The sequence below is a fragment of the Somniosus microcephalus genome, chromosome 29 (genome assembly GCF_052327205.1).
Source record: "Somniosus microcephalus isolate GS21.2 chromosome 29, FLI_Smic_1.0, whole genome shotgun sequence".
Taxonomy (NCBI): domain Eukaryota; kingdom Metazoa; phylum Chordata; class Chondrichthyes; order Squaliformes; family Somniosidae; genus Somniosus; species Somniosus microcephalus.
This window is the reverse complement of record NC_141015.1, coordinates 4,544,446-4,567,960: the sequence shown is the minus strand read 5'-3', so window position 1 is coordinate 4,567,960 and position 23,515 is coordinate 4,544,446. Positions and strand designations below refer to the sequence as shown.

The window sequence follows — 23,515 nt, the reverse complement described above, 5'->3', positions numbered from 1 at the left end:
AAAAGGAGCATGCCATAAGGCCACTCGAGTTTGCTGCACCATTCACTAAGATCATTGCTGAACTGCCTAGTTTCCAGGCGGTGCTTCTGCCGAAGAAATTCAGGGCTGGGCCCAGCAAGAGCAAGTAAAGGGGAAAAGATTTAATCTAATAACATAAAGGCTCGTTTCAGAGCCACCCATTGTATCTGTGAAAGGGTTGCTTACTGTCTGAGGAAACTGACCTATTGATCACAATTATCCCAGCTGTGTTTTAATATTAAATCCCTACAGTTGTTAAGCTGGAAATGTCCGGATTAGAAGTGACCCTCAGACAATTTCGGTCATAGAACGGTCAATGTCTGTTAAACATTTAGAAATCTAGATCGACATACACAGCAGCGAGTTTGCTGTTCAGATTATTGAATATATATATAGATATATAGGCAATATATTAATGAACCATCCTCGTAAGACAGGCCGTCAGTGACCATTTTTATTGAGAGCAGATTAGAAATACATTAAGAACAGAGTATAAATGAGGGTGTGTTGTAATTCATGACAGCATTCAAGAATGTGAGATTGTGGTGAGCGCTAAATCTGATTGGATGTGTAAAGAGGCCAATCGGAGAGTTAAAGAACAAAGGATATTGATACTGCCAATAAACCAATCAGAATCGTTGCCTTCACTCATCCCTCATTAGCATAGCTCTGTGGGACGGACCGTGCGGCTGCCTATATAAGGCGAGCTGATAGCAGCGTTTCCTTATATCTATTGCTGCTTGAAAGAGATAATTGCTGACGAGAAGAAATCAGCTGCCAAGAAAGGCGCAAAGAAAATCGTGAAGAAAGCGGCACCGAAGGGCGGCAAGAAGCGCAGAAGGTCGAGGAAGGAGAGTTACTCCATCTACATATACAAAGTGATGAAGCAGGTTCACCCCGATACCGGCATCTCCTCCAAGGCCATGAGCATCATGAACTCGTTTGTGAACGATATTTTCGAGCGCATCGCGGGTGAGGCTTCCCGCCTGGCCCATTACAACAAGCGGCACACCATCAGCTCCCGGGCACACCATCAGCTCCCGGGAGATACAGACAGGCGTGCGCCTGCTGCTGCCCGGGGAGCTGGCCAAGCACGCCGTGTCGGAAGGGACAAAGGCGGTGACCAAATACACCAGCTCCAAGTAAAACTCCACGCTGTCCTGAAAGAACAAACTCCAACCACAACGGCTCTTTTAAGATCCACCCACAACTTCTCTGAAGGATCTACACAATCGCATATCCCTTTAGAATCAATTTACTGTAATTATTTCCTGAACAAGTGTGTTTGAGAACGTTTGAAGTTCCAGCAGTAGATTAAGTTTTAAATTTTCAGATAAGCAGTTTCACTAACCTGATCGACCTTAGCGTCGCCGTTGTATTTCCCGTCCAGTAAACTACAAACACGTTCCCTGGTCGTTCTTTCCCTTTGTTCTCAGACCCGTTCACTTGCAGCGCCTTTCGACGAATTAAAAGCTTGTTTTCGAGATGAGACTCGGATTTCATTCACCTCAATCTCTGCAAAAACATTTTCATTTTTTTTAATGCCAGTTGGCAGTCAATCCTTTTATTAACCCGAGAATTCCTGCAGTATAACAACCCAGAACGGGGTTTCTTAGAGACCAGAATGGGAGCAGTTTGAACACTGTCCCTCTTCTCTTACAGCAGGAATCCCAGTTCTGGTTGCATTCCCGCAGCAGCGCCTGTGCAAAGGATCGATCGATAATCTGTGAATCCTCACTTTTACACAGATTGAGCTGGAATGTGTCCCGTTACAGAATCAATGCAAATTGAGGCCTGCCCGATACAGTTTGAAATTGAAGCCGAAATTAATACTAATTGTAACAGCCTAGAATTTGCAAGGGAGAGATGGAATAAGACAAAAGGAATAAAAAAACTGTCCGGAAATCTTTGGCTAAAAGTGAATTTATTAACTTAATTCGCTGGTTTTGGAAAATATTGGCGGGCTTTTTGAGCTTAAAATATGGTTGGCAGTCTGACTGTTGAGGACATTTATTTCCACACACTTTTCATTGGCGGGAAAAACAGACAGTGATTGGTCACCGGAAAACACCAATGAAATTCACCACAGAGTGACCAATCACAAGTTCGCTCTCTGCATTCCTCCAGTAGGTATAAGAAGGGCATATGTGGGCGTAGACTTTCATTCTTTCTCTGAACGAGTGGGTTGTGGAATTGTCTGGAAGAGGAAAAGCGGCGGCGGCAAAGGTCGGACCAAGGCCTGCTCATCCCGGGCCGGACTGCAGTTCCTTGTAGGCCGTGTTCACAGGCTCCTCCGAAAGGGCAACTACGCTGAGCGTGTGGGTGCCGGAGCCCCGGTCTACATGGCTTCTGTGCTCGAGTATCTGACCGCTGAAATCCTGGAGCTGGCTGGCAACGCGGCCCGCGACAACAAGAAGACCCGCATCATCCCCAGACACCTACAGCTGGCCATCCGCAACGACGAGGAGCTCAACATGCTGCTGGAAAAGGTGACCATCGCTCAGGGCGGGGTGCTGCCTAATATCCAGGTGGTGCTGCTGCCCAAGAAAACCAGCACTGCCAGCTCCAAGAGCAAGTAAAGCGGACAAGATTCACTCTAATACCTAAAGGCTCTTTTCAGAGACACCCACATAGAAACATAGAAGAAAGGAGCAGAAGTAGGCCATTCGGCCCTTCGAGCCTGCTCCGCCATTCAACGAGATCATGGCTGATCATCCAAACCCTAGCACCCGGTCCCTACACCGACAGCCATCCCACCCAAGCCCTATCCCCGTAACCCCACGTATTTAATCCCCCCTAACACTAAGGGTCAATTTTTATCATGTCCAATCAATCTAACCCGCACACCTTTGGACTGTGGGAGGAAACCGGAGCACCCGGAGGAAACCCACGCAAACATGGGGAGAATGTGCAAACTCCACACAGGCAGTCACCCGAGGCCGGATTTGAACCCAGGTCCCTGGCACTGTGAGGCAACCATGCTAACCACTATGCCACCATGCTGTGAAAAGGTCGCTTACTATTTAGCCATTTTCAGTAAACTGTCGAACATGTAGAAATCTAGATCCACAAACACTACAGCGGGCTTGCTGTTAGCTAATATTCAGATCAATAATTCAATATGGAGAAGGTCTGGCTTCAGCGAAAAACAATACACACAGAACCCTACATAAGAAGGTAACAGAGAAAGTACATCACCTCGCTCTTTAAAATCATTGCTGCTTTCTTCCCCCCAAATCAGGAGTGAATGTTCCTGAATCATTTCCAATCTCACCGTGTGTTGTTCCAGGACAGGGAACAGTGGAAACACAGCCTGACTGTGAGGAGTTTCACAAAGTACACCCGGCAGCAGGTGAGAAGTGTGAAAGAATACATTTCTAAAATCGGTTATTTTGTTTCGGTGCATTGTGTTCTCCAGAAAGGTGTTGCTGGTGATCGAAAGATACATTGTCGCTCCGCCAAATACATATGGATAAGCTCCGTCAAATTCACATGGATACGGGTTCTGTGGCAGTCTTTTATCTACACAGGCCCTCAACTCGGTTTCAATAGACTGGAAACAATTGTTTGTACAGACCAGGTACCTGTGGCTATATTGCAGGAAGCGATCCAGAATTTTATATATAGTCCCTTGGGCTCTGTGGCAGTCTGTTAACTACACAGGCCCTCAACTCGCTTTCAATAGACTGAAAACAATTGTTTGTACAGACCAGGTGCCTGTGGTTATATTCCAAGAAGCGTTCCTGAAATTTATATGTAGCCCCTTGGGAATGGGAGATAGAAACCTGGACTGTGCCAATCGGACGGTCCCATTCATGATCCAGTGCTGGGTTTGTGTTGTGTCTGGATGCTGATAACTTAATATAGAACCGTCCTACACACCTGGTGTGGAGAATCTGAGTGCCGCTGTACTACAGATATTTTTATTTATTATAAACATACAGGTTAATTATAACTTTATTTTTATATTCTACCGGCACCTGTCCATATATTATAATGAATATTGTTCTTTTATTAATCTCGTAGCAAAATACTTCAACGAGCCAGAATAAACGTAATCTTTCCTCCACCCAGAACACAAGGAACAGTGCAGGCAGCTCCTTCTCAAACACAGTAAGTACATTATCACTCACAGAGCGCAGAGACACAGAACTGGCCTCAATCTTATTATCACAGGCAGCAGAAGCAGTCAGTCCCACAGTGATCCGAATTCCCAGAGTTACATTATAAATCCCACAGTCACTTGCAGCAGTAGAATAAGATGTTATTTCAATGTCCAAACATATCGCACTGACAGGCAGATCCAGTTTCACTCCCTCACACACAAACAGACAGACACTGATATGGAGTCAATGCCCGCTGCTGGCTGTATAGAATCATAGAATCACAGAAAGTTACAGCATGGAAGGAGGCCATTTCGGCCCATCATGTCCGTGCCGGCCAACAAAGAGCTATCCAGCGTAATCCCACTTCCCAGCTCCTGGTCCGTAGCCCTGCAGGTTACAGCATCCCAAGTGCACATCCAGTACTTTTTAAATGTGGTTAGGGTTCCTGCTTCTACCACCCTTTCAGGCAGTGACTTCCAGACCCCTGCAACCCTCTGGGTGAAGACATTTCCCCTCAAATCTCCTCTAAACTTTCCCCCAATTACTTTAAATCTGTGCCCCCTGGTTTTTGACCCCTCTGCTCAGGGACATAGGTCCTTTCTATCCACTTTATCTATGCCCCCAATAATTTTATACACCTCAATAAGGTCTCCCCTCAGCCTCCTCTGTTCCAAGGAAAACAGACCCAGCCTATCCAGTCTTTCCTCAGCGCTAAGATTCTCTACTCCCGGCAACATCCTTGTAAATCTCCTCTGTACCCTCTCGAGTGCACGGAAACGGACCATCAAACCCAACAACTACCATACAAGACCAGAGAGACAGGGCTAATGGACTGAACCAAACCTCATCCTGAGACAGTCACAGATAATCTCAAACTAGCATTGGCCTACACAATGTGGAGAAGGAATGGGATCCAACAGTCACACAGAACAAGAATAGTACAGTAAACAGCCTGTCAATTACATAATGAATCTCCCACTCACTCACGTTACCAGTGCAACTGGTGTATAATCAATCCCACACTCACAAACAGTACCAGAGACTGACAACGACAGAATTAATCCCACACTCACAGACAGTAGCAGAGACTGATAGTCACAGAGTGAGTCATACATTCAGACACAGTGAATGACAGATTGAGAACGAATCACAATCAATTACGGTACCTGAGAATGACTGCCTGGCAGATACAGAGTAAACCATGCACTCATATAACAGAGACCGGCAGATATGACTAAAATCCACATTTCTGTACCAGAAACTGGCAGGTACTGATTAAAACCCATTATCACATATTGGAAACTGACAGTTAGAGAGTAACACTCACTCACAAATACCAGAAACTGGCAGGTTCTGATTAAAACACACAATCACATACTGGAAACTGACAGTTAGAGAGTAACACTCACTCACAAATACCAGAAACTGCCAGGTACTGATTAAAACACACAATCACATACTGGAAACTGACAGAGAGTAACACTCACTCATAAATATCAGAAACTGCCAGGTACTGATTAAAACACACAATCACATACTGGAAACTGACAGTTAGAGAGTAACACTCACTCACAAATACCAGAAACTGGCAGATACTGAATAATACACATTCACGTACTAGAAAATTACAGATGCAGAGTAAAACCCACACTCACATCACAAAAACAGGCAGGTGTAAACGTTTACAATCTCTTCCATAGGAGAAACTGATAGATACAGAATTAAACCCACATTCACGTACTTGAAACTGACAGGTACAGAAAAAACCAGCTACAAGGACAGGTTGGAGAAGCTGGATTTGTTTTCAATAGAGCAAAGGAGGATGTGGTGTGATTTGATGGAGGTGTACAAGATTATGATGAATTATGACAGGCTAGACGGGGAAAGGCTGTTTCCACTCGCTGCTGATGGAAGTAGTGAAAGCGGAGGCACTCAAAGTTTTCAAGGGGAGACTGGATAGGCACTTGAGGGAAATAAACTTGCAGGGCTACGGGCATAGAGCGGGGGAATGGGCCTGACCGGATTGCTCTTCAGATATCCAGCATGCACTCGATGGGCCAAATGAACTCCTCGAGCCTGCTCCGCCATTCAATGAGATCATGGCTGATCATCCAAATTCAGTACCCTGTCCCTGCTTTCTCCCCATATCCCTTGATCCCTTTAGCCTTAAGAAATATATCTAACTCCTTCTTGAATATATTTAATGAATTGGCCTCTACTGCCTTCTGTGGTAGAGAATTCCACAGGTTCACCACTCTGGGTGAAGAAATTCCTCCTCATCTCTGTCCTAAATGGCTTACCCCTTATCCTTAGACTGTGACCCCTGGTTGTGGACTCCCCGAACATCGGGAACATCTAGTCTGTCCAGTCCTGTCAGAATTTTATAAGTTTCAATGAGATCCCCTCTCATTCTTCTAAACTCAAGCGAGTGTAAGCCCAATCGACCCAATCTTTCCTCATATGTCATTCCTGCCATCCCAGGTTTCAGCCTAATTTAACATGTCAAATATTTTTAATTGAGCTGGGAGTTTCCTGATCAGAAATAACCCGCAGTTATTCTTGGTTATAAACAGGACACAGTGTCGAATATGTAGAAATCTAGATCGACAAACATTGCAGCGGGTTTGCTGTTAGCGGATATTCAGATCAGTGATTCAATACAGAGAGGGACCGGCTTCAGAGAAAAACAAAACAAACGGAACCTTAACATGAGACCGGACGTCATTGAATAGGTTGTTGCTTATGACGGATATGAACGGATGTTAACCACCGAGTATAAAGTGAATGACCGTTGATGGGCTCACTGTTTCTTAATTGGACAATTTACAAATCCTGCGGGAATAATACATTTGGGGATTTCACAAGGAGCAGGGCGTTTCTCACACAGCGAAATATTTTAATTCTACATGAAAGAGACGCAAACAGAAGTCTGCTCCTCCCCCTCTCCCCGCACAGTGTTTAAAGCGACAGGAAGCCCCATGCGAGCTCCCCTCCCCCAGCTGTGCCAGCAGGGGCCGTTTCCTCTGTGCGCGGCTGATGATCGTTGAACACACCAGGGAATAAGGGAGCAAACAACAGCACATCACATTGGGTCTGTGTCCGCAGAATGGTTTTGGTTTGGGATAAATTCAACGGCAGTCGGGAGACTGATTGAAAGAGGCAGAGTGGAACAGGAAGTAGTTCTGGAACATGGAGTGAGTGGGGGAAGGGAGACGCCATTCTCGAGTTCTGAGGCATTCTGTTAACTACTCAGGCCCTCAACTCGTTTTCAATAGATTAAAAACAATTGTTGTACAGTCCAGGTACCTGTGGTTATATTCCAGTAAGCGATCCATGAAATTTACAGGTCGTTCCATGGGAATGGGAGATAAAAACCTGGACTGCCAATAGGGTGGTCCCATTCATGGTCCAGTGCTGGATTTGGGTTGTGTCTGGATGCTGATAACTTACTATAGAACCGGTCTACACACCTGCTGTAGAAAATCTCACATACCAGAAACTGACAGGTACAGGACAAAGCCTTACTCACATATTGGAAACTGACAGGTACAGGACAAAACCACACTCACATACCAGAAACTGACAAGTACAGGGCAAAATACCACTCACATACCAGAAACTGACAGGTACTGGACAAAACCCCATTCACATACCAGAAACTGACAGGTATTTGATATAACCACACTCACATACCAGAGACTGACAGGTACAGGACAAAACCCCATTCACACAACAGAAACTGACAAGTTCAGGGCAAAATCCCACTAACATACCAGAAACTGACAAGTTCAGGGCAAAATCCCACTAACATACCAGAATCTGACAAGTACAGGGCAAAATCCCACAATCATACCAGAAACTGACAGGTGCAGAATGAAACCACACTCACATACCAGAAACTGACAGGTACTGGACAAAACCCCATTCACATACCAGAAACTGACAGGTATTTGATATAACCACACTCACATAGCAGAAACTGACAGGTATTTGATATAACCACACTTACATACCAGAAACTGACAGGTACTGAACAAAACCCCACTCACATACCAGAAACTGACAGGTACAGGATATAACCACACTCACATACCAGAAACTGACAAGTACAGGGCAAAATACCGCTCACATACCAGAAACTGACAGGTACTGGACAAAACCCCATTCACATAACAGAAACTGACAAGTTCAGGGCAAAATCCCACAAACATACCAGAAACTGACAGGTACAGAATGAAACCACACTCACATACCAGAAACTGAGAGGTACAGGACAAAACCCCATTCACATAACAGAAACTGACAAGTTCAGGGCAAAATCCCACTAACATACCAGAATCTGACAAGTACAGGGCAAAATCCCACAAACATACCAGAAACTGACAGGTGCAGAATGAAACCACACTCACATACCAGAAACTGACAGGTACAGGACAAAACCCCACTCACATATCAGAAACTGATAGGTACAGAACAACATTTCACTAACTTACCTGAAGCTGGCAGGTAGAGGGAAAAAGCACTGACATACCAGTAACTGACAGGTACAGCACAACATCCCACTCACATACCAGAAACTGACAATGCAGATTCAAATAGACACTGACATACAAGAAACTGACAGGTACTGATTAAAATTCACTCTCACATAACAGAAATTGACAAGTACAGTGCAAAACCTGGGGTAATTCATCAGAAACTGAAAGGTACAGAAAAAAATCGCCCTCAAATACGAGGAAATGAAAGTTGCAGTGTACACACTCACATCCCAGAGCATGAACGATACAGAGGAAAACCACACTTACATACCAGAGACTGACAGGTACAGAGTGAAATCCATACTCACATACCAGAAACTCACAGGTATAGGGTAAAATCCACAATCACGTACCAGAGATTAAGAAATAGACAGTAAAAACCAAACTCGCATACCACAGACTGAGAGATACAGAGTAAAACTCATACTTACATAAAAGAAACTGAGAGATACCGAATGAAACATACACTCACATATCATAAACTTACAGATACAGAGAAATAGCCACTCTCACATACCAGAAACTGGCATGGACTGATTAAAACCCACATTTCATAACCAAAACTGACAGACACAGAATAAAATCCCACTCACATAGCAGAATCTGAATGATACAAACGAAAACACCACTCACTTAGCAGATACTGAAAGATACAGAATAAAGCCACACACACAACAAAGACTGACAGATACAAAATAAGATCCACACTCACATGCCAGAATCTGAAAGAATTTAATGAGGTGATGCATTTTGGCAGCAGGAACAGGGAGAGGCAATATACACTTCATGGCACAGTTTTAAAGAGTGTGCGGGGACAGAGGGACCTGGGAGTTAACGTGCATAGGTCCCTCTGAAGGTGGGGGGACATTTTGAGAGAGTGGTTAGCAAAGCATATGGGATCTTGGGCTTCATAAATACACATGGTGTGGAGATGCCGGAGTTGGACTGGGGTAGACAAATGTAAGAAGTCACACAACACCAGGTTATAGCCCAACAGCTTTATTTGAAATCACAAGCTTTCGGAGTGCTGCTCACCTGACGAAAGAGCAGTGCTCCGAAAGCTTGTGATTTCAAATAAAGCTGTTGGACTATAACCTGGTGTTGTGTGACTTCTTACATTCATAAATAGAGGTATTCGTACAAAAGTACAGAAGTTATGCTAAACCTTTATAAAGGGCTAGTTAGGCCACAACTGGAATATTGCATCCAGTTCTGGTCACCACAGTTTAGAAAGGATGTGAAGTCACTTGCGAGGCTGCAGAGGAGATTTACCAGAATGGTCCCAGGAATGGGGGATCTTAGCTACAAGGACAGGTTGGAGAAGCTGGATTTGTTTTCATTAGAGCAAAGGAGGTTGAGGGGTGAATTGATGGAGGTGTACAAGATTATGATGGATTTGGACAGGCTAGACGGGGAAAGGCTGGTCCCACTAGTTGATGGTCCAAGGACGAGGGGACACAGATTTAAGGTTTTGGGCAAGAGATATAGGGGGGATGTGACCAAAAACTTTTTTACGCAGCGATTGGTGAGGACCTGGAACTCGCTGCCGACGGAAGTAGTGAAAGCGGAGGCACTCAATGTTTTTAAGGGGAGACTGGATAGGCGCTTGAGGGAAATAAACTTGCAGGGCTATGGGGATAGAGCGGAGGAATGGGACTGACCGGATTGCTCTTGAGATAGCCGGCATGGACTCGATGGGCCGAATGACCTCCTTCTGTGCCGTTTTGACTCCATGAATTTATGACAGCTAAAAATCGCATTCACACACCAGAGACTTCGTAATACAAAATAAACCCACACTAACATACTAGAGACTGAGAGCTACAGCATTTTACCCATTGTTCCATGCCAGAAATAGACAGGTACAGAATGAAACCCACATTCACATGCCAGAAACTGAGAGATACAGAAAAAACCCGCGCTCACATTAATGTTCTGTGATTCTATAAAAGGACGATGGCCGGAATGAATTATTCGACTAAATTAATGCTGTTTCAGAGCGTTGTGAAATGTATTTGCAATGGCCTCCGGCATTGTCCCTTCCGACACCCCGTGCTTGGCCAGCTCCCCGGGCACCACCGGACTCACGGCGGTCTGGATGTGCGGACACAATCCGCACACTCCAAACTATTAGAGGTTGGTGCCATCTCCTGGCTGCCAGCCTGTACTGCAACACGATAACCATTCATCAGCAAGTATTTTAAATTGGAGAGAAATAAACTGAACATCTTGTTTACTTTCAGATTAAGGTGATTGCAAGTGTTATTCATCCTGACTAAAGCTCCAAAGACCTTTGGCGAGTGATCTGTAAATAAAGCGGCTTTCATTTTAAAATTAGGGCGATGGTGGTACAGTGATGAGCCCAGCTGCCCTTCCTAGCGAGCTGACTCGGGTTCAAATTCTCGGCATCATGGGGTGAGGGCTCAGTCCAAGTGGAATGAATCTCACTCTCACACAGTACCAGAAACTGACAGATACAGAATGTACCTCACTGTCACATAGAGCATCAGAAACTGACTAATACAGAAACAATCCGCACGGAAACAGATTATCAGAGACTGAGAGTTGCAGGATAAATCTCACACTCACACACTGTATCAGAGACAGACACACAGAATAAATCTCACTCACATACTGTATCAGAGACAGACACACAGAATAAATCTCACACTCACGTACTGTATCAGCGACAGACACACAGAATAAATCTCACACTCACATACAGTACCAGACAGTGACAGACAGAATTAAACTGAAATTCACATACAGTATCAGTGACTGACAAGTACAGAATAAATCCCAAACTCACATGCCATGCCAGGAACTGACAGGTATAAGATAAATCTCAAACTCACATACAGTATCATAGATTGGCAGAGAAAGAGAATGAATCTCACACTGACACAGATTATCAGATGGTGACAGACCCAGAATTAATACACACTCGTACACAGTACCAGCAAATGATAGAGACAAAGTGAACCCCACATTAAAGACTGATTGGTGCAAAATGAATCTCACTCTCACATACAGTACCTGAGATTGACAGATATATAATACTCTAGCACACACATACAGAACAGAGACTGACAGACAGTGCATCAGAGGGCCTGACAGATACAGAATGAGGCCACAATTACATGCAGTACAATTGATTTACAGGTAGAGTTAGTCCCACACTCACACACAGTACCAGGTACTAGCAGAAATGGAATTAATCTCAAACTAACATCAGGTAGCAGAGACTGATAAATGCAGTACGATTCCCACTTTCATAATCCGAGTGAGTAGCAGATTCATGCAGAATACTTCGCTGAAAGACAGTACAAGAGATAGACTGATTCAGAACTAATTGGACACTGACATATAGTACCAAAGACTGACAGATCCAGAATGGGTCCCACAATCACAATCAGTACCAGAGACTGACAGATACAGAATGAATCCCACACACAGTACCAGAGACTGACAGATCCAGAATGACTCACACACTCACAATCAGTACCAGAGACATAGAAACATAGAAGATAGGAGCAGGAGTAGGCCATTCGGCCCTTCGAGCCTGCGCCGCCATTCAATGAGATCATGGCTGATCATCCAAATTCAGTACCCTGTCCCTGCCTTCTCCCCATATCCCTTGATCCCTTTAGCCTCAGGAAATATATCCAACTCTTTCTTGAATATATTTAATGAACTGGCCTCCACCACCCTCTGTGGCAGAGAATTCCACAGGTTCACCACTCTCTGGGTGAAGAAGTTCCTCCTCATTTCAGTCCTAAATGGCTTACCCCTTATCCTTAGACTATGACCCCTGGTTCTGGACTCCCCGGCCATCATAAACATCCTTCCTGCATCTAGTATGTCCAGACCTGACAGAATTTTATAGGTTTCGATGAGATCCCCTCTCAATCTTCTAAACTCCACTGAGTATAAGCCCAATCGACACAATCTCTCCTCATACGTCATTCCTGCAATCCCAGGTATCAGCCTGGTGAATCTTCGCTGCACTCCCTCCATGGCAAGAACATCCTTCCTCAGGTAAGGTGAACAAAACTGCACACAATACTCAAGGTGCGGTCTCACCATGGCCCTGCACAACTGCAGCAAGACATCCTTGTTCCTGTACTCGAACCCTCTTGCTACGAATGACTCCCACACTCACAATCAGTACCAGAGACTGACAGATACAGAATTACTCCCACACTCACAATCAGTGCCAGTGACGGACAGATGTAGAATGAATCTCAGACTTGCACACCGTGCTAGTGACAGGTAGATGTAGAATGAATCTCAGACTCGCACTCTACCAGAAAATGACAGATTCAGAATCAATACCAACACTGACACACAGTACAAGATAGAATCCCACCCTGACATAGAGTTATACAGCACAGAATGAGGCCCTTCGGCCCATCGTGTCTGCGCCAGCCATCAAGCACTGTCTATTCTATCGCCACTCCTTCATCGTTGCTGGGTCAAAATCCTGGAACTCCCTCCCTAACAGCGCTGTGGGAGTACCTTCACCACACGGACTGCAGCGGTTCAAGAACCTGTCTCACCACAAACTTCTCAAAGGGCAATTCCCTATGGGCAATAAATGCTGGCCTTGCCAGCGATGCCCACATCCCATGAACGAATAAAAAAAAAGTGACGGACAGGACTCTAAAGGATTCCACACTCGCATACGGTAACAGAGACTGAGATTGAGAATGATTCCTACACTTACATAAATCACCAGAGACTGAGTGATACAGAACTATCCCCACACACACAGTATTAGAGACTGGCAGATGCAGAACTAAAGTGGTGGAGACCACACCGCAATGCGTGAATATAGTGCACAAATTGGAGGAAGTCTATCTAAATGGCTGTCCCGTCCGGAAGGCCCTGGAAAATGGTGAATGGGCAGATGTCACACACGCACTTGCAAATGACCTTTCTGACTGCAGGGGGCGTGCTGGTGGCAAACACTCAATCTGATTGGATACAGAAAGAAGCCAATCAGAGAAGCAGAAGAATGGAAATTGACATCATTCTTACCCAGCCAATCACAATCATTGCCTTCACCCATCCCTCATTAGCATAGGACTGTGGGGCTGCCTATATATTCCGAGCGCGGAGCGGGTTTGCGTCATTTTTGTTTCTGAAATCGAGTTTGAGAATGGTGGATGAAAAGAAGACAGCTGCCAAGAAGGGCGCCAAGAAAACCGTCACTAAACCGCCAACGAAGAGCGGGAAGAAGCGCAGAAAGTCGAGGAAGGAGAGTTACTCTATCTACATCTACAAAGTGATGAAGCAGGTTCACCCCGACACCGGCATCTCCTCCAAGGCCATGAGCATCATGAACTCGTTTGTGAATGATGTTTTCGAGCGCATCGCGAGTGAGGCTTCCCGCTTGGCCCATTACAACAAGCGGCACACCATCAGCTCCCGGGAGATCCAGACCGCCGTGCGCCTGCTGCTGCCCGGGGAGCTGGCCAAGCACGCCGTGTCGGAAGGGACAAAGGCGGTGACCAAATACACCAGCTCCAAGTAAAACTCCACGCTGTCCTTAAAGAACAAATTCTAAACACAACGGCTCTTTTAAGAGCCACCCACTATCTCTCTGAAAGAGCTACACAACGCATCGCCTTGTAGAATCAGTTTACTGTAATTATTTTCTTAACAAGTGTGTTTAAGAACGTTTGAAGTTCCAGCTGTAGATGTAGCTTTTAATTCTCAGATGAGCAGTTTCATTGACCGGATCGCCCTTAGCGTCGAAGTTGTATTTCCCGCGCACTAAAACACAAACACGGTCCTTGGTCGCACTTTGTCTTTGCTCTCAGACCCGTTTATTTGCAGCGCCAGCCGACTAATTAAAAGCTTGTTTTAGGTATGAGATTCCGATTTCAGTCACCTCGTTCTCTGTCAAGACCTTTGCATTTTTCTAAAGCAAGTTGGAAGTCCATCCGTTTATCAACCGGAGATTTGCTGCATTGTAACAACCCAGAATGGGAGTTGTTAGAGATTAGAACGGGGCAGTTTGAACACTTTGTCCCTCTTCTCTTCTCACAGCAGGAATCCCATTTCTGGTTTCACTCCCGCAGCAGCGCCTGTGCAAAGGATCGATCGATAATCTGTGAATCCTCACTTTTACACAGATTGAGCTGGAATGTGTCCCGTTGGGAATTTAATCCGGGCCGTGTAAATTCAATATTGAACCCGAAATTAATCCTGATTGTAACAGCCTAGAATTTGCAGATGAAATAAGATAAAATGAATTTTATAAAATTGTTCAAGTCTTTGGTTTATGGTGATTTATTAATTTAATTCGCTCGTTTAGGAAAATATTGGCGGGCTTTTTGAATTTAAAAAATCGTTGATTAGTTATTTTCCCCCTCTTTTCATTGGCGGAATAACCAGACTGTGATTGGTCACTGGAAAACACCAATGAAATTCACCACAGCTTGACCAATCACAAGAAATCTGTTTGCATTCCTCTAGAATGTATAAGAATGGCAGATGTGGGAGGAGACTTTCATTCTTTCGCTGAACGAGTGGATTGTGGAAATGTCTGGAAGAGGAAAAACCGGCGGTAAAGCTCGGGCCAAGGCCAAGTCTCGCTCATCCCGGGCCGGACTGCAGTTCCCTGTGGGCCGGGTTCACAGGCTCCTGCGAAAGGGCAACTACGCTCAGCGTGTGGGTGCCGGAGCCCCGGTCTACATGGCTGCTGTGCTCGAGTACCTGACCGCTGAAATCCTGGAGCTGGCCGGCAACGCGGCCCGCGACAACAAGAAGAGCCGCATCATCCCCAGACACCTGCAGCTGGCCATCCGCAACGACGAGGAGCTCAACAAGCTGCTGGGAAAGGTGACCATCGCTCAGGGCGGAGTGCTGCCTAATATCCAGGCGGTGCTGCTGCCCAAGAAAACCAGCACTGCCAGCTCCAAGAGCAAGTAAAGCGGACAAGATTCACTCTAATAACCCAAAGGCTCTTTTCAGAGCCACCCAATTTATCTATGAAAGGGTTGTTTACTGTTCAGCCATCCTCGGTTATAAACAGGACATGTAGAACGGCAAATCCGCAAACACTGCAGCGGGTTTGTTGTTACCGAATATTCAGATCAGCGATTCAATACAGAGGGGGACTGGCATCAGAGAAAAACAAAACACACGGAAACTTAACGTGAGACCGGCCCTCATTGAACACATTGGGAGAGCCGAATATGAACGCATGTTAAACGATTATAAAGGGCTAACCGTTCCTTATTGGGCCAATAATTCCATATACATCCTGAGCACATTGATCCATATTAACTTTTCCCCTTTTAATTTGCAGACAGCATCGAACCAGAATTACAGCTCTGGTTAATATAAAATATTCCAAATAGTAACTACCTCTCCCCACATTTAGAGTTGATTTTAAAAGTGAGATTCAGACTTCAGGCACCTCGTTCTCTCTCGATGATCAATCCCGGTATGTGGAGTTGGATCAGTGCTCCCACTTATAGTTTCCTACTGGGCGGGTGCAGTCAGTTTACTGGGCAATCACTCACATTTAAACCTAGTCACTGCCCCCACTTTATAAATCCCAATTACATGAACACTGCAAGACCTGCACGATGTGTAAAGTCCAGTTTGCGTTGCGCCGATCGCAGCTCTTTCCTTAGCTGATTTGGTGGCTCTTAAAAGAGCCGTTGTTGTATCTGGTGTTAAAGTCTGGAGCCGGGCAGGGTGAGTTTAGGCGCGCTCCCCGCGGATGCGGCGGGCCAGCTGGATGTCTTTGGGCATGATGGTGACTCGCTTGGCGTGGATGGCGCACAGGTTGGTGTCCTCAAAGAGCCCCACCAGGTAAGCCTCGCTGGCCTCCTGCAGGGCCATGATGGCCGAGCTCTGGAAGCGCAGGTCGGTCTTGAAGTCCTGAGCGATCTCCCGCACCAGGCGCTGGAAGGGCAGTTTGCGGATCAGCAGCTCGGTGGATTTCTGGTAGCGGCGGATCTCCCTCAGAGCCACAGTGCCGGGTCTGTAGCGATGGGGTTTCTTCACTCCGCCCGTGGCTGGAGCGCTCTTTCGGGCCGCTTTGGTCGCCAGCTGTTTGCGAGGAGCTTTCCCTCCGGTCGATTTGCGCGCTGTCTGCTTTGTCCTGGCCATTTTCTGAACTGATCTCAACGTAATCTGAAACACACGGACTGTTAATGCGGAGTCTGCTGTGTGTCCCCCTTGTTATAATCACTGAGGGACCGCCCCGAAAAGTGATTGGCTGGAGACCGGCGCCCACCCACTTTAAACCCAACTCTGACCAATCAATGAAACGCTGGAAACTCAGGCACCGATTGGCTGAGCTAGGCTTAATCGCCCATTTCAAAAAGCCCGCCAATTTTAGTGCAGGAAATAACCGTTTAGACACGAATCGATTTTATTCTGCACATATTGAGACGGTCATTACCAGAATGATTGAAGGTTTTAAATGTAACTTCCTGGGCTTGGTGCTTTAGGGCCCTTCCCATTGCCCGCACTCTGGGCTGTTGATGCTGACAGGAGCGGGGAAAGGGACCCGCGCCAATCTCCCGCTCTTCCACTCGATTCCTCTCCCTCTCCTCTCCAGCCCATTCAGAATTTCCCTCCGCCCGTCCCATTGTGACGTTAGCTGCCGCTTTCAGGGGAGAGGATCAGAATTCAGTCGCTTCTCTCTGTCCCCGTGGAGCCTGTGGGAAGGGCTTGGCCAATAATCTATTGGGTAACTGTGCAGTGAGCGATCTGATGCGTGGCTCAAAGACTGGTGTGGGAGAAATGGGTTTTGCTTCCTGGGACACTGGCACCAGTACTGGGGCAGGAGGGAGCTGTTCCGTTGGGACGGGCTTCACTTGGCCAGTGCTGGGACTAGAGTCCTGGCGGATCATATAACTAGGGCTGTAGAGAGGGCTTTAAACTAACTAGTGGGGGGGAGGTTCCTAGAGAGCAAATAATAAAAATGACAACAGAGAAGGTCATAGACTTAGGTAGCAGTGGGGAAATTGAAAACCAGAGCGTGTCAGGAAGGGGCAGAAGGTATGGAGTAAAAGGTAAAGTAATAAAAAGGGCATAAGCAGGAACTAAGTGTCACAAAACATCTTTGAAAGTTCTCTATCTGAATGCACGTAGCATTCGTAACAAAATAGATGAGTTAATGGCACAAATAAGTACATATGGGTATGACCTTGTGGCCATTACAGAAACATGGCTGCAGGGTGACAATGCCTGGGAATTAAGCATACCAGGTTATTTAACGATCAGGAAGGACAGGCAGGAAGGAAGGGGAGTTGGGGTGGCTATGTTAATAAAGGAAGGAATCACTGTAATACAGAGAAATGATATTGGGTCAAAAGATCAGGATAATGAAACAGTTTGGGTGGAGGTAAGGAATAATAAGGGGAAAAAAACACTAGTGGGCGTAGTCTATAGGCCTCCGAACAGTGGCAACTCTTGGACGGAGTATCAATCAGGAAATAGTTGAGGCTTGTAATAAGGGAACATCTATAATTATGGGGGATTTTATCTATCATATTAATTGGACAAATCAAATCAATGAGTGACCATAACATGGTTGAATTCCATATTCAATTAGAGGGTGAGAAGGTTGGATGTCAAACAAGCGTGCTAAGTTTGAATAAAGGAGACTATGAAGGTATGAGAGCGGAATTGAGTAGAGTGGATTGGGGAAATAGATTAAAGTGTAAGACGATACATGATCAGTGGTGTACATTTAAGGAGTTATTTTACAACTTCCAAAAAATATATATTCCACTGAGAAGAAAAGGGTGTAAAAGAAAAGACAGCCATCCGTGGCTACGTAAAGAAATTAAGGATAGTATTCGACTAAAAACAAGGGCATATAAGGTAACCAAATCTAGTGGGAGGATAGAGGATTGGGAAAACTTTAAAAGACAGCAAAAAATAACAAAAAGATTGATTAAGAAAGGGAAGATAGATTATGAAAGTAAATTAGCAAAAAATATAAAAACAGATAGTAAGAGTTTTTATAGTTATATAAAAAGAAAAAGGGTGGCTAAAGTAAATGTTGGTCCCTTAGAGGATGAGACTGGGAAATTAATGGTGGGAAATATGGAGATGGCAAAAACACTGATTGAATATTTTGTATCAGTCTTCACAGTAGAAGACACTAAGAATATCCCAACACTGGACAAACAGGGGGCTAAACACGATCAAAATCACTAAGGAAGTGGTACTCGATAATATAATGGGACTCAAGGCAGATAAATCACCTGGACCTGATGGCTTACATCCTAGGGTCTTGAGGGAAGTGGCGGTAGGGATTGTGGATGCATTGGTAATAATTTTCCAAAACTCCCTGGACTCGGCAAAGGTCCCGGCAGACTGAAGAACTGCTAATGTAACACCCTTCTTTAAAAAGGGCAGTAGACAGAAGGCTGGAAACTATAGACCGGTTAGCCTAACACCTGTGGTAGGTAAAATTTTGGAGTCCATTATTAAGGAGACAGTAACAGGACATTTGGATAATCATAATTTAATAGGACGAAGTCAGTATGGTTTTATGAAGGGGAAGTCATGTTTGACAAATTTGCTGGAGTTCTTTGAGGAAGTAACATATAGGGTGGATAAAGGGGAACCAGTGGACGTAGTGTATTTAGACTTCCAAAAGGCATTTGTCAAGGTGCCACACAGAAGTTTATTGCTTAAGATAAAAAATCACGGGATTGGGGGTAATATCCTGGCATGGATAGAGGATTGGCTATCTAACAGAAAGCAGAGAGTTGGGATAAATGGTTCATTCTCAGACTGGCAATCAGTAACTAGTGGTGTTCCGCAGGGGTCAGTGCTGCGTCCCCAACTCTTTACAATCTATATTAACGATTTGGAGGAGGGGACCAAGTGTAACATATCAAAGTTTGCAGATGATACTAAGATGGGAGGAAAAGTAATAGGTGAGGAGGACATAAAAAACCTGCAAAGTGACATAGACAGGCTAAGTAAGTGGGCAGAGATCTGGCAGATGGAATACAATACTGGAAAGTGTGAGGTTATGCACTTTGGCAGGAAAAATCATAGAGCAAGTTATTATCTTAATGGCAAGAAACTGGAAAGTACTGTAGTACAAAGGGATCTGGGGGTCCTGGTGCACGAAACTCAAAAAGTTAGTATGCAGGTGCAGTAAGTGATCAAGAAAGCCAATGTAATGTTGGCTTTTATTGCTAGGGGGATAGAATATAAAAGCAGGGAGGTATTGCTGCAGTTATACAAGGTATTGGTGAGACCGCATCTGGAATACTGCATACAGTTTTGGTGTCCATACTTAAGAAAAGACATACTTGCTCTCGAGTCAGTACAAAGAAGGTTCACTCGGTTAATCCCGGGGATGAGGAGGTGGTCATATGAGGACAGGTTGAGTAGATTGGGACTCTACTCGTTGGAGTTCAGAAGAATGAGAGGCGATCTTATTGAAACATATAAGATTGTGAAGGGGCTTGATCGGGTGGATGCGGGGAGGATGTTCCAGATGATGGGTGAAACTAGAACTAGGGGACATAATCTTAGAATAAGGGGCTGCTCTTTCAAAACTGAGATGAGGAGGAACTACTTCACTCAGAGGGTGGTAGGTCCATGGAATATGCTGCCCCAAAAAGCTGTAGAAGCTACATCATTACATAAATTTAAAACAGAAATAGACAGTGTCCTAGAAGTAAAGGGAATTAAGGGTTATGGGGAGCGGGCAGGAATTTGGACATGAGTCTAGGTTCGGATCAGTCATGGCCCTGTGGGTAGCGGAGCGGGCCCAGGGGCCGTATAGCCTGATACTGCTCCTATTTCGTGTGTCTAATTCTGTTAGATTCAGGAGATGGTTCTGTGATAGTGGATTGGCGGTTAGGATCAGATCAGCCATGATCTTATTGAATGGCGGAGCCGGCTCGAGGGGCGGATTGGCCTACTCCTATTTCTTATGTTCTTATGACACTCGGCACATTTTAGATTGCTGAATGGAGACTTATTGGCGCCGGTTACTGATAAGAGGCTGACAAATTAAACCTGTTCGTACAACAGCGCCAGGAATTACTGACGGTGAACACAGAACAAAAGGACCGAGATTTTAAAATCATTCCCTTGAAACTCGACTTTAGATTAATTCGCTTCTTTCCGGCACTGGAATTGGCGGGTATTTCAAAAACAAAAAAAATCAAACAGTTCGACTGACCGACAATTTCAACCAATGATGTGATTACTTTCTAATCTGTGGCTCTGTGATTGGTTACGAAATGGGATTGTGGCGCGGACCCCCAATCAGAAGTAAGGTCGGGTTAGAGCGGCTCAAACTGCGGTAATTTCAGGTCCCCGAATGACTGAACTGAAATTTCAATTTCGCAAACCCTGTCAGTATCAGTGCCGGACACCACCGTCTGGCTGCAAATAATTCACAAGTTGGATTCTTCTCAGTAACCCATTCAACGGTTTATGTCCGACCAGCCAACTAATTATTAAATTATAATCGTTACAGTATAACTGCACAATGAACAAATGTGTAGACGCGATGTGGCTTTACACCGAGAGGGAATGTTCCGTCTGAGGAAATAACTCTCCATAAACCTGGTGCAACCGAAAACGAAATTCAAAGATTACAGAACACATCACATATCTGTTAATAATCTTTCTGACCACAATCTATTTTTGAGAACAATCTACCCCAGCTCCCGTGTCACTGCTCTATCTGTGAGGCGGTGGGTGGCTCTTGAAAGAACCTTTGTTGCTAGGGGGATTGAAAGAGTGGAGTTGTTCAGCGCCGAATCCATAGAGAGTGCGGCCCTGCCGTTTCAGAGCGTACACCACATCCATGGCAGTGACCGTCTTGCGCTTGGCGTGCTCAGTGTAGGTGACCGCATCCCTGATCACATTCTCCAGGAAAACCTTCAGCACCCCGCGGGTCTCCTCGTAGATCAGACCCGAGATCCGCTTGACACCGCCACGGCGAGCCAGGCGGCGGATGGCTGGTTTGGTGATGCCCTGGATGTTGTTACGGTGGCGCTTGGCTCAGCCTTTGCTCAGGCCTTTTCCTCCTTTACCTCGTCCATTCATGATGATTCTTCAATCAAACTTCTGCTGAATGAAAAACGAACTGCTTCTGGCTGCTATTATATACAGCCGACTCCGACCAGACTGAGAAAGCGCAGTGAGAGGCGGGGAGGGGAGGAGACAGAGTGAGAGGTTAAACAGAGAGAGCGGGAGGGGAGGAGACAATTTCAAGAGTGACAGACAGAGCAGAGAGCGGCCTCTGATCTTCCAGCTCCACCTCCAGCTTTCTGTAACCGCCAATTTCAAACCGTTTATCGACAGTAGAACCGAAACACAGCGCTCCGCACAAACCCTTACAGACTCGGACTTCATATTCAAGGGTTTCCTGAAACCAGAATCTTTTAAATAAGGTCCCGTTACAATTAAAAAGCAGTAATATTCCCGCTTATATACAGCCCCTTCGATCACAAGTCTCCTTCCATGTCAATCTCTGACCTTATTCCATCTCCCCACACAGAAGGGTTCAGCAGTTTATAAACACCTTATTTCAGCTGATTTGGAGAATCTCATGTGTTGGGGTTCGAGTTGTGACGCGGGGTATCTCCGCCAGTGTCAGAGTCTCACAGAGACTCTCACCCTGGACCTGTGAACTGAAAATGACCCTGAACTGAGACTGGAGCCGAACACCCCCAGTTAGAGTGAGGCCCGGCCGGACATCCCATTCTGTTTTATTACAGACACTGGGGGAGGGGTGGGTGCAACGAATGTCAGCGAGTCACCAGGGATCATTTGAAATGATTTCAATCTGGAATCTGATCCCGGCCCCGGGACATGGATCATCCGATTCCGCGCTTAGCTCTTTTTGGAATGACGTGAGTGGCTCTGAAAAGAGCCTTTGGGTTCAGATGTTTACAAGTTGTCCTTTTTATTTTCTTTTGGACGCTGCTTTCTGAGACTTTGCTGATTTGGCCTTGGGTTTTTCTACCTTCTTGGCCGCCTTCACCTTTCCGCCTGTGGCCTTCTTGGGGCTCTTGGGCTTCTTCAACGCCGCCTTCTTCTTGGCTGCTGGTTTCTTGGCTGCTGGTTTCTTTACTGCAGATTTCTTGGCTACTGGTTTCTTGGCTGGAGATTTCTTGGCTGCTGGTTTCTTTACTGCAGATTTCTTGGTTGCCGGTTTCTTCACCTTCTTTCCCTCTTTCCGCTGGGGTTCCTTCTTAGCGAGCCTGAAGGAGCCCGCGGCGCCCGTGCCCTTGGTCTGCTCCAGGGAGCCGTTTTCCACTTTCCTCTTGATGCTTAACTTGATCTGGGTCCGGAGCTTCAGCACATCGACGCCGTTGGCAGCCAGAGCCTTCTTTATCGCCACCAGCGACATCCCCTTGCGATCGCTGCCACTCGCCACAACCTTGAGGATCTGCTCGCCCAACATGGGACCGGCTGGCTTGGAGCGGGGAGCCGCCTTCTTCTTGCTGGGAGACTTGGTTTGAGCGGCGGCGGCAGGAGGAGCCGTTTCGGCGGCTGCAGTCTCAGTCATGTCCGCGACTCTGTAGAAAATCTCTCTGACAGTCAGAGCTGGGTCAGAAATGAAACGAGAGGCGGCGGCACAGAGCAACTTATAGGCAGCGAGCGGACGGGGCGGAGACATCTTGCTGTCAGCTCCCGGCCCCTCAAGCCTCTCTGTGTTTCTCTCTCCTCATTTACTCTCCGATTCCAATTAAACTCAGGCACTCCAGATTCCCAGACTGGCCTCTTTCTGTCTCGAAGACCGGGATGTTTGCTGTCGAGAAAGTTTCATCAGAATTAAAGGCATCAATTTCCATTTAAAGCCGTTTCATTGCTGCACTGATCGCGCTCGCT

At 45.8% G+C, this 23,515-nt stretch overlaps 4 protein-coding genes across 4 annotated transcripts; 2 read left to right on the top strand and 2 right to left on the bottom strand.

The window, feature by feature from the left end:
- The first annotated feature begins 12,698 nt into the window (after positions 1–12,698).
- LOC147098333 (histone H2B 1/2-like) lies at positions 12,699–15,000 on the top strand. Its single transcript, XM_085970098.1, has one exon. It carries the CDS (start codon positions 13,824–13,826, stop codon positions 14,196–14,198), a length of 375 nt encoding a protein of 124 aa, XP_085826224.1. The 5' UTR covers positions 12,699–13,823; the 3' UTR covers positions 14,199–15,000.
- A 182-nt stretch (positions 15,001–15,182) lies between these two features.
- Positions 15,183–15,653, top strand: LOC147098332 (histone H2A type 2-C-like). Its single transcript, XM_085970095.1, has one exon. It carries the CDS (start codon positions 15,212–15,214, stop codon positions 15,599–15,601), a length of 390 nt encoding a protein of 129 aa, XP_085826221.1. The 5' UTR covers positions 15,183–15,211; the 3' UTR covers positions 15,602–15,653.
- Positions 15,654–15,811: 158 nt separating this feature from the next.
- Positions 15,812–16,819, bottom strand: LOC147098331 (histone H3-like). The gene has a single exon (XM_085970096.1). The coding sequence runs from the start codon at positions 16,790–16,792 to the stop codon at positions 16,382–16,384; it is 411 nt and encodes a 136-aa protein (XP_085826222.1). The 5' UTR covers positions 16,793–16,819; the 3' UTR covers positions 15,812–16,381.
- A 5,747-nt stretch (positions 16,820–22,566) lies between these two features.
- On the bottom strand, positions 22,567–23,192 carry LOC147098330 (histone H1-like). The gene has a single exon (XM_085970000.1). It carries the CDS (start codon positions 23,190–23,192, stop codon positions 22,587–22,589), a length of 606 nt encoding a protein of 201 aa, XP_085826126.1. The 3' UTR covers positions 22,567–22,586.
- Between the last annotated feature and the right edge of the window lie 323 nt (positions 23,193–23,515).

What these genes read in the sequence shown, in the direction of transcription:
- LOC147098333 (XM_085970098.1), top strand. Translation starts at nt 13,824, where the DNA reads ATGGTGGATGAAAAGAAGACAGCTGCCAAGAAGGGCGCCAAGAAAACC.
- LOC147098332 (XM_085970095.1), top strand. Translation starts at nt 15,212, where the DNA reads ATGTCTGGAAGAGGAAAAACCGGCGGTAAAGCTCGGGCCAAGGCCAAG.
- LOC147098331 (XM_085970096.1), bottom strand. Translation starts at nt 16,792, where the DNA reads ATGGCCAGGACAAAGCAGACAGCGCGCAAATCGACCGGAGGGAAAGCT.
- LOC147098330 (XM_085970000.1), bottom strand. Translation starts at nt 23,192, where the DNA reads ATGACTGAGACTGCAGCCGCCGAAACGGCTCCTCCTGCCGCCGCCGCT.